The 14689-nt window shown below is 41.0% G+C and overlaps 1 protein-coding gene and 1 long non-coding RNA gene across 4 annotated transcripts; one reads left to right on the forward strand and one right to left on the reverse strand.

Moving 5' to 3' along the window:
* Positions 1 to 3318: 3318 nt before the first annotated feature.
* txnipa (thioredoxin interacting protein a) lies at positions 3319 to 6138 on the reverse strand. Its single transcript, XM_077506856.1, has 6 exons — positions 5708 to 6138; positions 5526 to 5601; positions 5169 to 5316; positions 4735 to 5094; positions 4343 to 4627; positions 3319 to 4264 (listed from the first exon to the last, which is right to left on the reverse strand). Exons 1-6 carry the CDS (start codon positions 5958 to 5960, stop codon positions 4217 to 4219), a joined length of 1170 nt encoding a protein of 389 aa, XP_077362982.1. The 5' UTR covers positions 5961 to 6138; the 3' UTR covers positions 3319 to 4216.
* A 1366-nt stretch (positions 6139 to 7504) lies between these two features.
* On the forward strand, positions 7505 to 14288 carry LOC144007325 (uncharacterized). 3 transcript variants are annotated; one of them, XR_013280151.1, is made up of 4 exons: positions 7505 to 10859; positions 11066 to 11232; positions 11345 to 11466; positions 14094 to 14288. It is a non-coding gene; the product is annotated as an uncharacterized LOC144007325 (long non-coding RNA). The 3 variants fall into 3 exon arrangements; XR_013280149.1 differs by having other exon boundaries at positions 7509 to 11232; XR_013280150.1 differs by having other exon boundaries at positions 7511 to 11232; positions 14107 to 14288.
* Positions 14289 to 14689: the final 401 nt, after the last annotated feature.

The raw sequence follows: 14689 nt of genomic DNA on the forward strand, positions 1-14689 counted from the left end.
TTTGTGTCCAGCATGTGGCAGTGCACAACCACGGTGAGTATATGGCAATTTCACTTCTACATATGACCTTGGTTGGCGTCTATTACACTCAAAGTGGTCGACTGTAAAATTCACATGGTCACTAACATATTGCAAATGGAAATTGGGAGTGGTGGAGAAATTACTGTTGTGGGACCATGTCAATTCTTTACAAGCTATTGGGTTTGTGCATAACAAATGCATCCACGCAAAATGGTACCATATATATATATATATATATATATATATATACAATTGCATAAAAGTAGCTTACTCAATTTCTAAACTTTGTGAATCGCATCACAAAAAAAAAAAAAGCTGAACTGCTTGTGCGGTCATTTAAAGTTCAAAGTTGCAGAAATAATTTCCATTTCTCAAGACGGCACTTGTGCTAATGGAAAGTTGCAACATGTCACCGCTCTTCCCCAAATACTGACCAATTGTTCTCCTTAGTATGTTATGTTGCGGATGTGGCTACTGAGCAGGTCATGTTATCACAGAGGTAGATATCCATTTGACAAAATGTTAGTGGTGTAGAACTGCATGTCCAGAGCTCTGTCTAACAAGTTAGCTAATAGCCATTAGCTAATTTGTTAGCAACAGTACCCTGCTGCCGATATTTCCCTCTTATACAATCAGGCTGACATTCTTTTTTTTTTTTTTTTTTTTTTCTCCCTATTATTATTTACACTTGTGCACATTTGTAATCAGAGCCCAAAGTCTGTCAACCACATCTTTCATCGACCCATTTTGAACTGGTGTTTGTTACATCATTGTGCACTTGTAAACAGCGCAACTGTGGCATTGGAAGCCTAAATTTGGGAGTGGGTCTGGCTTCCAATGCTCGTCGTTCTTGGAAAGCTGACACGTGGCCGGGCACAGACTGACTCTCCATTCAGCCACCAAGGTCTATCCTCTATCCCACAACCCTTCACCTCGTTGCTTTTTACACCTGTTGTGCTCTGCACACGAGGTAGTGTTGCGTTTGTAACTGTGTGGTACTCCCAAACAGTTCAAATTTTGGTTTAATCTGTATTTTTTTTGACAATATCTTCTCCCATTCTTGATTACTGTTTGGTTTAACAGATATGCTAGCATGTGCCAGTGAGTTCTGTCGGTCTTCGTTTTTACCTTTTTGAGCATTCTGCTCTTAAACTCATTTTTACAAGATGGTCTCTCCTTTGGAAGAGAAGCAACAGTGCTGAACTGTTTCCATTTATAGACATTTTGTCTACCCGTGGATTCATGAGCATCAAGGCGTTTGCATACTCGTGTAGCCTTTTTCAGCATTATAAAAGTTTATATTTAAAGTCCCGACCTCAACCTGTTTGCGATAACTGTGGCAGAGAGCTATTCACTTGAGTGAGAGAAAGGAATGGTCCAAAATTCGTCGTAATCTTTGTGCACGTCAAATCTTTAGCCAAAGTTCGGTTTCGGATATTGTTGTCAGTGGAGGGTCAACCAGTTAGGTTTCTAAGCTTTCTGTATGTGTTCCTTGAGTACCCCTAATCCAGCCTGTTTTCCATGTCTCCCACAGCCAACACAGCTGAGGATCGTGATCAGGCTTCATGCAGAGCAACTCTGCTCCTGTTGGTTGGTCTTCTGAGAGTGCCAAGCAACTGGACCTCGCTTCCAACCTTACCCTGCCCGAAAGGAAAGACGTGTCACCACCAAGGTAAGACCACATTACGATTCTCCCAGCACACAAGTTATGACGATCACAGCGATCCCCAACAACTGCGCGTGTGAAAGGCTTAAAAGAGGGAGGGACCCCACACTTGGAGACAAAAAGAAGATGTCATAATCCAAAAAGTTCACAAGCTACAAAAAGAGGAAGGAATTGACCGCCACATTTATTTACCCATGTAGAGGTCTTACCTTGCAATAACGGACTAAGAAGTCACATGGAAGGAGCTCCATTCATGTAAGCATCATAAAGTAGCTCACCTACAGCATTTCCGAACATAGAACCACAATTGTAACACTATTTGGTTGGAAATGCCCCACAAAACATCTGCAGTCTGTCTCAGACGCTGGGGTCAGTGGTAACTCCGTTTAACAGTCAACAACAACGATTTCATATTGATTATTCAATTCTTTTTTTTTTATTTTATTTTTTTATCCGTCTCTACTGTTTAGTATTTAAAAGCAGTTGAGCACGAAGCAGTGTAGACGCAGAGGCACTGCCACTTATTTGACGCTTTGAGATAAACAGCTGCCTTATCGCTCACACAGCAAAAATAAACAGACGTCACAAGTGCAGAGAAGTTAACGTGTGAATCCCGAGCAAATGTGATGTTTTGACTTGTTTTAGTCCAGCAACAAAAAATAAACCATGATCTGTAATTGCTGATAAGAAAGGTCAGATTTAAGAATAAAGATAATGTCTATTTTGAAGTGAACACTGAAAATTGCCCATAGGTGTGATTGTGAGTTGGGTTGGGGACTCCAGGTACAGAAAGTAAAAACCGTGAAGCAATTTTTTTTTTAGCCACAGGTGCTTCTACTCAACAGGTGGAGACAAGCTGGTAAAGTCACACACACAATCCATTCTCACCTTCAATATCCTATTGACGCAAACAAAACCAAACTCGCATCACAGAGCGAATCAGCAAACTAACCACAAACTCTGCTGTCTTAATATAGTACAGCATGAACGCTCTGTTATCAGGAAAGCCACCTTGATTACAGAAGGAACCCACTTATCGTCTCCATCTGACATTAGTCTCCTCCCGTCAGGCCGGAGGTACAAAGTCCCAATGGTGCTCAAAAACAATTCTGAAAACGTATTCCTTCAAGGAATTACACTTCAACTTGAGAGGAGTTTTTAAAAGTACTAACCTGTTGATAATCAGCTGCTGCTGGCCCTCAATGTGTGTGTGTGTTTTCAGTTGGTTTACTGCTATTATTTGTCGTCTTTTGTTTTTCATGTTTAATTTCATTTCTAATGTGAACCGTGTTAAAACTATCTAGCTAGCTAGCTATCACTAGCTAGTTAATAGTAAATACAAAATCCTACACGCTAGCGACAGTAAATATAAAATTCTAAACGTAAAACAAAATCCTACTATACGACTATTACGCTGATAAGGCTTATCAGTAAATGTTAGGTCAGGCATCAAATATTTTTTCAATGGGTACACAATGTACTGTTATTTTGCTATATCATATTTACTTGTTGAATATTTGACATGTCTACTTCTGTACTCTATTTGGAAATCCCTTCACCTGTCTGTTGTGTTGCAATGCTTGATAAATAAAACGTGATTCATAGGAAGACATCAGTGCAAAATGGACAGGTAGCTTTCACAATTTATTATCAAAACATAAAAAAATACAAGTATCAAAGATGCATTGCAAACATTTTTCTCTCTTTACAAATCAGTCTTGGTTTTGTGTCCTGAAGTCAGGAAGCTATGAAACAAAAACAGCAAGAATATCAAAGTAAAATATTGTCTTAGACAACAGAAAGTGGCATACAAAACAAGCATTCTTTTTTTCTATGATCCTAATATCCAATGAACAAAATAGTGGAAAATATGGCTTCTCAAAATCATGTTTGGCACTGACAGGTTTAAACAAAGTGCATGTGGGTAGTCTACATTTCCACACGTCGTAATCCACCAAAAAGTCCACACCAGATTCAAATAAAAAGCGCTTTAGGCAGTAGTACAGCAAAATGCATCAAAACAAAAAAAAGTGCAATGACCTTCATGAACAAAACCTGATTGAATATGTTCAAGAAAACAAAAGACATAACAACGAGGTTCTTTCAGCATCCAGGCAGGATTCGTCTACCATCAAGTGTAATCCTTTCCAACGCCCAAACAAATGCTTACAAGCGCAACAGGTAGAAGACGGGTTTGTCTACTCATGACCCTGGAATGACAAAGCACGGTGAGGAAATAAACGCTCCCCATAATCGAACAGCAGGAAGTTGGGGCTGCCACCGTAATGAAGCAACAAAGTGACCGCCAATGCTAAAAGTATTCAGAAGTGGGTTCGCTGCACGCTCGCCATCTCTCGGCACCACAGAGGGAAGACTCGGGCCGCCGAGTGCGGGGAGAACAGAACAGCTCACGCGATTTGGCAAGCACGTTTCTTGTCCGCCGCAGCTCCCAACGCTCGGGACGTTCGTTCTCTTTTCCGCCAGCCTCAGCACAGCTGGACCACGTTAGTCGAAAACACTTGACGCGCTTCAGCACACTGGCAACATGTGAGCGTTCATGTTGAACTCCTCCTCAGTCTGAAAACGAGGGATTCTTCAGTTAGAAAATGACACGTCTTCTCACTCATATGTTTGTTTTGACTGACAGCAACGTACCTCGCTGTAGACGGGAGGCGGCGGGTAACAGAACGCCGGCGGGTTCATGAAGATGGGGCTGTCGTCGCCGTCAAAGTCGTCCAGGAGCGGCGTGAGCGGCTGATCCATGTGGACGTCGCGAGTGACGTCGCGGTAGCTGGGGAGCTCGGGCATGCCGAGCGACACCCAGCTGACGGAACCGTCCTGACTGCTGACGCTGCTGCTGCGGCTGCCCAATCCGGCCGTTCCGATCACCAACGGCAGCTCCAGGATCAGCTTTTCACTCCCGGGTATGTGGACGTAAATCTGTTGGGAGACAAAATTGGTAAGACAAGACTCCAAACTACTTAATTAAAAAAAAAAAAAAAAAAAAAAGTCTTGATTGAATTTTTTTTATTTTTTTTAAATCTCACCATTAGCGCATACTCCATTCGGATTAAGTCGCAGTCCAGCTTTGACGGTTTGATCTTGGGCACGCGGATGGTTTTGCCCTGCCAGGCGTCGCACATCCCGGAGATGATGTGGTTGCCTCGCACCGACGACAGCTTCTGGCGGAAGACCTTGGTGCGGCCGTTGGCCTGGTAGGTGTGCTTGGCGATGATGGCGGCCTTGGGGACCACGATGCGCGAGCACGTGTTCTCGAACTTGGCGTTGATGCAGATGTCCTCGCCCTCGCAGAACCCCCGCCGATCGATTTTGGCGTTGAGCGACACCTGGCCGTCTGGGATGAACATGCAGGTGACTTTCTTCTCTTGCATACCTCCGGTAGGACACTGCGCAGAGACGTTACGGGTTAGAATCAACGTCATGATGTTGTAAACGTTTTGATTTTGTTCAGCGAACCGACCAGCAGGTCCGGCGTGTTGACGTCGAGAGGTTCTTCCACCTCAAAGTGTTTCTTGCACTCAATGGTGGGCTGCTGTGGTCTCTCGAGCTTGGCTTTTACGCAGTAGTGGACATACCCAAACTTGCCTTTGTAAGACGATACCAGCTTCCTGCAACAACATAGATGAACGTTAGAACAATTATTTCATCACAGGGTAAACAATCCAAGTGTTCCCCAACCAAGACTAATAGGTACAATGAAATATATCAATATATATACTTTTTCTTTTTTTTTTTAAGGCATTTTTGAGATTTCAATGCAGGTTGGAGCACACCGGTCAAGTTAATGTCCACATTATAAGTGAAAGCTAACACTAACCCTTGTGCGGGGAGGTCGAACTCAAAGCTGTACTCGTATTTGTTGTTTGGCCTCAAGAGAACCGAACCATCGGCGTCTGAAAAGAAGAAAGTGGACGTGATAAACTAAGCATTGCAGTCAATGTTGTTTTTAGCCGTTTTCAGAGGAAGCGGTAGGACGTGTTGACGTCAAGTTGTTTATACCTGTCGGTTGATCCTGAAGGCGTAAAACTGCTTCATGTCGGAGATATTCGGCTTCCTGTCGGCAGCGCTGCGTGCCTTTGGAGTAGTCCACTTTGGCGCATCCCAAACCGAGTATCTTGACTGCGGACACGCGTGTCACTTCGTTCACTTCCACTTCCACTCGGCCGGACAGTCTGTCCCCGCCGCAGTAAAAACTCTTCGTGTCATTGAAAACGATCTGGAACAATTTTACTCGCCGCATCATCGCCACCATGTTTTCGTGTTCGGATATCCGATGAGAAGTGTTACAAGTGTGTGCTTCTTGTTGGAGTACCGCCGTGAAGCGACAGCGCCGTCTTTTAACTGCGATGTAAACAACGCCGACTGGTTTGTTATCCACTCGCCCCGGCTGTGCATGCGGAGCGAGCGTGAACACGCGTGCTCAGCGCAGCGATTGGTGCATAAATACTGTTTTGGTCCGGGTCAGCCAATCAGCGGCCGGCGTCGACGCGTGAACGCCGCATGCTCAGCGGCAAGCACAAGCGTGCTCAGCTCATGTGCACAGGAAGTCGACCAGGGTTGGCAGATACCGAAAGTACATTCGCACAGTTTGATTGATGACGCATCAGTGACCATTTTGCCAAGTGTAATAAAAGTCGAGGAGGGATTGTTTTGTAGTCGAACCGGGTTTCTGTTCGCCAATTAGCTTCCAGGAAAATCTTTTTTGACAAAATGACTTGCAGTCTGAGATGCAGACTTGACAGAACAAAATGTTCACTTGGCTTGCGCTGATTAGTACGTTTGTTTTCGTTCAGTGCAGACCACCACCATAGTAATAGCTCAGAGTTATTTGCACCAACAAACATTTTCATTCCTGACTGAAGCAGCTGGCAAAACAATTCCAACTCGAGGTCTGCTTCCAGGCATGTTGTGGCTCTTTTTCAACCATAACAGCCTCAGAAGATGAAGTCAGTCGCCTCTTGGAAAACCCAGTGTAGTGGGAATATCCCAGGAAAAGCCGTATATCTGGGAATTTCTATCCAGGGGCTTTCGAAGCTGTTATTTAAGTGGGTCACATAAATGTTTGTTGTTTGTGGAATGGAACGGCAAGCCAAAGCTTCCAAAAGCCAGTATAGTGCATAAACTTGAATGCATCATATCTTGACTCCGTTATTCTCTTGCATCGATCTGTATGGGAAAGAGAAAGCAGCTCCACAGTCGACTGCACTAAACAAACACAGATAATGTCACGTTATCGAGTTTCTCACAGACGCACAGTAGAATTAACAGTTCTGAGTGCAGTCTTTGTTTAGTCACCAATCATTGAGACTTTTGTTGCCTATGGTGTGTGTGTGGAGTGAAAGTATTAAAGGGGAAGTCAATTAACCCCCCAAAAATATGTTCTATGTAACCGCGCATAGTACACTAGAATTGTGTTAATATTATGAATAATGCCACAAAATCCACCCATTTTCATCCATCTCAGCCATTCTACCACTTGATGTCGACTGAAAATAACAGCACAGTTGCTCAGGGCCGAGGTAACCACCAACCACAACTCGGCCTGCGAATGTCACATCATAAAAATGACCATGTTTAGCAAGGATGTTTTTTTTGTTTGTTTTTTTTTTTAAATAAAAATGACCATGTATAGTAGGGCTTTAAAAAAAAAAATAATAATAATACTACTACTACTACTACTAATAATAATAATAATAATAACCATGTATAGTAGGGATTTTTTTAATAAAAATAAAAATGACCATGTAAAGTAAGGCTTTTTTTTTTTTTTTTTTTTTTTTTAATAAAAACGACCATGTAAAGTAAGGCTTTTCCCCCCCCCCCTTTTAATGCTGGAGGGAACAACAATTTCTCATTAGTGTTACATGGAGTCTGCCTTTTTAAATATAGACAAAATACGTGCATACTTGCTCTGAATACATTTCATTTTTCATGAAACATTTCTAAATGTCTTTTGAAGATCCACTATTCAACACCAATGGGTTTGAAGCAAACAACAAAATGAAGCCATCTAGTGGTGAATAGTGATATTACAACTTCAAACTATATCGTGGAAATCTGCTATTCATGGGGACAGCCCGTGAATAGCGAAAATCTGTGTATGATTGATGGCCATTGAAATGCATTTAAAAAAAAAACAAAAAAACATTTGTTCTCTGTCGGTACGCCATTCATTCTTAATGTAAACTTTGACACAGATAAGTCGAGAGATCAAATTGCCACTTCTCAGAAATAACTACTCTTTCCCACTAATGCCCGTCTGCATGATTTCCCTCCTCCCCCTTGAACGAGAATCAACATGCACTCATTTCATGTGGATGATGGCAATGTTTGGAGGCCCAAAATAAAACGCCTCGCATAACCTTTCCCCTACTGCCCTCCCTTTTAAATGCTGCCTTCAGGATCCTTTTCAAGCGCTGCACAATGGCAATTTCTTGACTCATTTCAATCAAAGTATTGGACACCGCAGCTTCTGTTTGTAAAAATCACGTTTGCATGTTCAACTCTTGCTGCATGAATCAAAAATTCCGTAAAAGACTAACGATGACGTCACAGCAGCATGCCGCGCCCGCTCCGGGATTGGTCGAGGCCGCCTGAGCACGCGCTTCCTCTGAGGCCGCCGCCGTTGCTCACGAGGGGTTGCGTTCAAGGACTGCGCGGTTCCGCCGGCGCTCCCGCGGCCAAGCATTTGCTTTCCGGCGCATGACGACTTCCTGCCTCTGTTGCGCTGACTGTGATTCATCTGCAAGCCCGATCTTGAAGCTCACGTTTCAATTCTCAGAACAGAGACAAGTCCGTGCGATGGCTGGAAAATCCAAATGACTCACACGAAGAATCGTTTTCGCTCGTCGGGACAGATTGTTCCTAATAGTCAGGAATTTCGGTCTCGTGCTGGAGATCTCGTCACGTGTTGGAAACTTTGGACAAAAAAAAACAAAAACTCATTCGACCCGTTGAAGGCAGTGAGTTTTGGACTTGGGCCTTCACTGGGGACCTTAAGTGACTTAATACGCCTCTGAACAAATATTTAGCAATAAAAAAAAAACAAACCCTGAAAGACTTTGAAATACGGTACTTTTTGGGACCAGATATTTTGACAAGGAATCAGAACCTTTTGATATTGTCATGCGTGCTCGTCACAGGAATGTGCGAATAACAACACGTGACGTATGTAGGAGTCCACGTCGTCGTGTGACACGCTGTCATCAAGACAGACAGGAAATATCAAAGTGAAAAATAAATAAGGGACGGTCGACCTGACAACTTTCAACCTTGCGTCATTTATGTATTTATTTATTTTGGTGTAGCTGAAACGATTTTTGATTATTTCAAACATTGGTTGAGTAGTTAGCACGTCCGCCTCCCAGTTCTGAGGACTCGGGTTCGAGTCCGGGATCCGGCCTTCCTGGATGAACTTTGCACGTTCTCTCTCCCCTGTGCCACTTGACTGCCGTGCCACCCATGCATTGACGGAAAACAAAATGATGAAAAATATAAATCAATGAATTTTTAAAAAGAAAGACGCGTTGACAAGATGAAACCGTAAAAAATTAGCGTCGTGAGTTAGCACAATTAGCAAAGGCGAAGATGAATTCAAGTCTCTTTTCCTGTTTCTTGAGCCTTAATGTGTTCGTTCTGCGACGTTCCAAAACATGCATGATTGAAATTGTACACGTGAGTGTGAATATGGCGACTACGATTGAAGTCGCCACCCGTACAGCTGCTGCTCACTTGTGAACTTGATGAGAAAACGTGTTGTAGAAAGTGAATCAACGAATTTCATCTCTGATGTAAAAATGTATTTTCTTTATTTTTTAAAGCAATAAAATGACTCATTTTATGTACTAAAAATAAATTGGGCAATTATGCTATTAGACTTAGTTAACTATTTGCAATTACGTGCAATTATTTGTCAGAAGGTCAGAAAGTTTCTCCTCTTCCCTTTTTGGCAAACACAGTTAAAAAAAACAAAAAAAACACAATAGCAGGATTCTACAAACCAGATTGTCTTGCCCTGTAATTGGTTAATTGTCTGTCTATCAATTCATGGCATATGCAAGTGAGTGCAAAAGTTTTACTCAAGCTTAAAATACGACTTAACGACTCCACCATGCATTTCCCTCCAAAACAATTCAACCAGGTGAAAGAGACTGTCTGGACGAGACCAACGCAGTGTTGATGTTGAACGTGTGCGTACGTGCCTGCGACAGAATGTGCGACGTCAGCAAGCGGAGTGCAAAATGTCTCGCTGCACCTTCCGCAAACAGACTGCAAAACAAGTTTGACCTTGCATCAAGAACAACCGCCAGTTGACCTCACAGCTTGCCCCGCCCCCAAACCGCTCTGTTGGTTTGTCGTGCCGCCATGCTGTACATTTGAACAGACAACAACACACTGGAAGGACGATTGTTTATTTTGAAACTATAGCTGGGCATGGATTCTGATTTCCTCAATTGATTTCATTTGGATTTTATGAATGGTAGTAAAATGGACCAACAAGAACTGAACAAAAACAAAAAAAAACGGGACAACACACCAACTAATGACACAACACGGAACACCCGGGGGACACTGATTGGCTGACACAAGAGGGGGAGGAGACAAGCACAGGTGGACAAGATAAATTGCACTTAACGAGACACAAAACAAAATGAACCAAAACGTGACAGTATCACGGAATTTATCACTATAGTGTTACACAAACATTAAGATCAGCAAGGATGACACAAAAATATTGTCATAATTCTAATTCATGAAATGTAAATATAAATGATAACGAGCTGGTAGCCCCTTTGGATAAATGATTCTTTTGTTTTTATTTCAGAGTGAAACTATGATGCTGAATGCCTCTCCAATATTGATGTTCCTAGCAGAGGCCGTCGTCCATTGAAGACGTGTTGCTGGCGTGAACAGAAATAGTTGCTGACAACAGCACAAGTCAGCTTGTGAGTCCCACTTCTCCACCGAATAAGCTGATGTCAGCTCAAAATGGAAGCGTTTAGTTTAGTGCCGCCCTTTCCCGATCTGAGACAACGGTCCGGTTCCCTGCGGTGATTCGAGGAGCACGACTGAGGGCCGAGAAAATCTCAATTTGGATCCACACCAAATTGCTTCGCAGCGCTTCGACATGCTTGTGATGAGCAACAAAACGGTACAAATGAGACGCAAATAAAATATCTCAGCATACCTCAATTCAGCTGTCATGTGAAACAAGACATTCACGTTTGTCTACCGAGTCAAGCATCACCACAAACAAGTCGACGTGTGAAAATAAGATAACAAACTGCAATGACAACAAAGAAAGGCGTCACTTCAGATGGCACAATTTGTTCCAATCATCTCACTTGTTTTGTTAAGCTGCACGAAGGAGACCAAGAGTGACAACAGACTGAAAATTCCACACAGATGATGTGGACGATATTCCTGGAAAGTTGGAACATGTTCTCCTTGCGGGCTCATCAAATGCAAGCAAAAACAAGCCAGGAGAGGAATCGAATTTCAAAATATGGACGGAATGTTTGAATGTATGTTCTGCTAACAACAGCCATCATGTTTTCTTCCATCCCAGGCCATTGTAATATGGACTATTATTAACTTGCTCGAGTTAAAAGATATTACAATTGTACACTCTTGCAGTACTGACGACAGGCCAGCGGGCGGCGCTAGCGCACAACAAGGGGAAGAATTTGATTGGTGGATTGACGTCAAGCCTTCAGCGACAGGTACGGCAAGATGGCGGCCGACCGCACGTCAGCGAGGTGAGCACACCAGCCAATGTTTGGCTCATTCATGTAATCATGAGTTTATTCTTTTACGGCTTATTTTTTTACAATCAAACAATAAAAATGGTGGAAATGGAAGATTTCGTTTACGTTTTATTTGGATCACCAGATGGCGCTCATAAGCTAAAATTTTCTCTGTTGGCTCATTTGGAGGACAAAAAAAAAAATGCATTGAAATAACACAATCGAAAGTATCAAAATAAAAATAAAAAATACACATCATGAAAATGCAAAATAAAGACACAAATACAAACCTGTAAAAGAATAAATGAACAAAATTAAAAAAGTAAATAGCTAATATATATTTTTTAAAAAAAAACGAGTTTCAAAAGGTCATCTGCGATTAATGTAGTTTTGGCGCCCTCTTGTGGTCACGTAGAAATAGTATCAAAATGTGAACAACAAACGCAAAAAAATGGCATGAAAAATGCAAAATAAAATAGACAAAGAAAGGGAAAAGACGAAAAAAAATAGAAACCCGTGCAAGACAAAATGGGAAAAAAAGTATAGAGCTAATGTTAAAAAAGAAAAGAAAATCGAGTTTCAAAAGGGCCTCTGCGATTAATGTAATTTGGCGCCCTCTTGTGGTCGCGTAGAAATAAAACGTATCAAAATGGAAACAACATGCAAGAAATGGCACAAAATGCCAAATTAAATAATAAAAAAGGGAAAAGAGGAAAAAATACTAACTCGTAAAAGAATATGTGGACAAAATGAAGAAAAAAAAAGTATATCGATAATTAAAAAAAAAAAGAAGGCGAGTTTCAACAGCGTCTTTGCGATTCATGTAGTGTTGGCCCCCTCTTGTGGTCACGTAGAAATAAAATGTATCAAAATGGAAACAACATGCAAGAAATGGCACAAAATGCCAAATTAAATAGAAAAAAAGGGAAAAGATGAAAAAATACTAACCCATAAAAGAATATGTGGACCAAATGAAGGAAAATAAAGTATATCGATAATTTAAAAAAAAAAAAAAAAGGCGAGTTTCAACAGCGTCTTTGCGATTCATGTAGTGTTGGCGCCCTCTTGTGGTCACGTAGAAATAAAATGTATCAAAATGGAAACAACAACATGCAAGAAATGGCACAAAATACCAAATTAAATAGAAAAAAAAGGGAAAAGATGAAAAAATACTAACCCGTAAAAGAATATGTGGACAAAATGAAGAAAAAAAAAGTATATCGATAATTAAAAAAAAAAAGAAGGCGAGTTTCAACAGCGTCTTTGCGATTCATGTAGTGTTGGCGCCCTCTTGTGGTCACGTAGAAATAAAATGTATCAAAATGGAAACAACATGCAAGAAATGGCACAAAATGCCAAATTAAATAATAAAAAAGGGAAAAGAGGAAAAAACACTAACTCGTAAAAGAATATGTGGACAAAATTAAGAAAAAAAAAGTATATCGATAATTAACAAAAAAAAAGAAGGCGAGTTTCAACAGCGTCTTTGCGATTCATGTAGTGTTGGCGCCCTCTTGTGGTCACGTAGAAATAAAATGTATCAAAATGGAAACAACAACATGCAAGAAATGGCACAAAATACCAAATTAAATAGAAAAAAAAGGGAAAAGATGAAAAAATACTAACCCATAAAAGAATATGTGGACAAAATGAAGAAAAAAAAAGTATATCGATAATTAACAAAAAAAAAGAAGGCGAGTTTCAACAGCGTCTTTGCGATTCATGTAGTGTTGGCGCCCTCTTGTGGTCACGTAGAAATAAAATGTATCAAAATGGAAACAACAAAATACAAGAAATGGCACAAAATGCCAAATTAAATAGAAAAAAATGGAAAAGACGAAAAAATACTAACCCATAAAAGAATATGTGGACAAAATGAAGAAGAAAAAAAGTATATCGCTAATTTAAAAAAAAAAAGGAAAAAAAGGCGAGTTTCAACAGCGTCTTTGCGATTCATTTAGTGTTGGCGCCCTCTTGTGGTCACGTAGAAATAAAACTCAACTCAACTCAAGTTTCTTGATTTAGCGCTTTCAAACAGAACAATACAAAGTATCAAATTGAAAACAACAAAAGCAAAGAAATTGCATGAAAAATGCAAAATTAAATGGAAAAGGGAAAAGACAAAACAAAATTCAAGCCTGTAAAAGAATATGTGGATAAAATGAAGAGAAAAAAAGTAGATCGCTAATGTTAAAAAAAATATATATCGAGTTTCAAAAGGGCCTTTGCGATTAATGTAATGTTGGCGCCCTCTTGTGGTCACGTACGTCAACGGGCCAACTTGAAGTCATTTGAAAACTGCACGCTCAATTTGAGGGGAAGAAAATCGAAACTTTCGAACATTCCCAACAGTGAAAACGTAAAGCAACGTCACTGCGCGTTCCAAGCTACTTTTTGAATAATGAATTGAATCGTGTGGTCCTTATATAAAATGAGTACTTTTATCGAAAAACAAAATGTGTGTTTGTGTGAAGAAAATCACATACAAGATCACACAAAATTAGCAGTTGCTTCGTTCAAAATAAATATATCGAGTTATATTTTATTAGTGTGTATAAAATGCCCCCATCACACAAATCAACTGCATTATATTTTCTCAACATGTTATTTGATTGAGTGTGCATTTGTCCCTAATGTAGTGTCCCCCTGCAGAGAACGTGGTACTTCCGGGTTGTCCGCTGTGAGACCACCACATGACGACAAGGCAGCCAGCGACCCCGCCCACAAGTGTCCCCACATTTGGTCCCGGGGTTCACTTCGACTTTCTGGAGGGAAATAAAAGTACAATATCGTGAATTGAGCTTTGTTTCTCCTAATAAAGCACAAGTAACAAACTCCACTGCCTCTTTCCTTCAATTCATAAAGACGAGCCCCCTGTGGCTTGACAATGAAAAGCATGACAAATATGCTCACATCAAGTCATGGCAAAGTTTACAATTGAAATATATATATTATTTGTATGGAAGACATAGCAGTGTCCAGCTGAGATAGGCGCCAGCACCCCCCGCGACATAAGCGGTCAAGAAAATGGATGGATGGACATAGTGCTAATGTGGAAGCTATTTTTTTTTTTTCAGGGAATGGGCAATAAAATGTTTCAAATGGATAAGGCAGGACAAGTTTAGTGATGGAGGTGAACTTTACATTTTGACTTTGCTAAATATTCACTTTGATGGCGAAAGGAGAAACAAGCACGAATGGACGAGTCGAAGTCATGTGGAAAGATGGGCTTCTT

This window comes from Festucalex cinctus, chromosome 19 (assembly GCF_051991245.1).
Source record: "Festucalex cinctus isolate MCC-2025b chromosome 19, RoL_Fcin_1.0, whole genome shotgun sequence".
In the NCBI taxonomy this organism is placed as follows: Eukaryota; Metazoa; Chordata; class Actinopteri; order Syngnathiformes; family Syngnathidae; genus Festucalex; species Festucalex cinctus.

Coding starts and splice junctions, on each gene's coding strand:
- txnipa (XM_077506856.1), bottom strand. CDS start 5,960: ATGGTGGCGATGATGCGGCGAGTAAAATTGTTCCAGATCGTTTTCAAT. Junction 5,317..5,525: donor TTCGACCTCCCCGCACAAGG/GTTAGTGTTAGC, acceptor ATGTTGTTGCAG/GAAGCTGGTATCGTCTTACA. Junction 4,265..4,342: donor CGCCTCCCGTCTACAGCGAG/GTACGTTGCTGT, acceptor CCTCGTTTTCAG/ACTGAGGAGGAGTTCAACAT.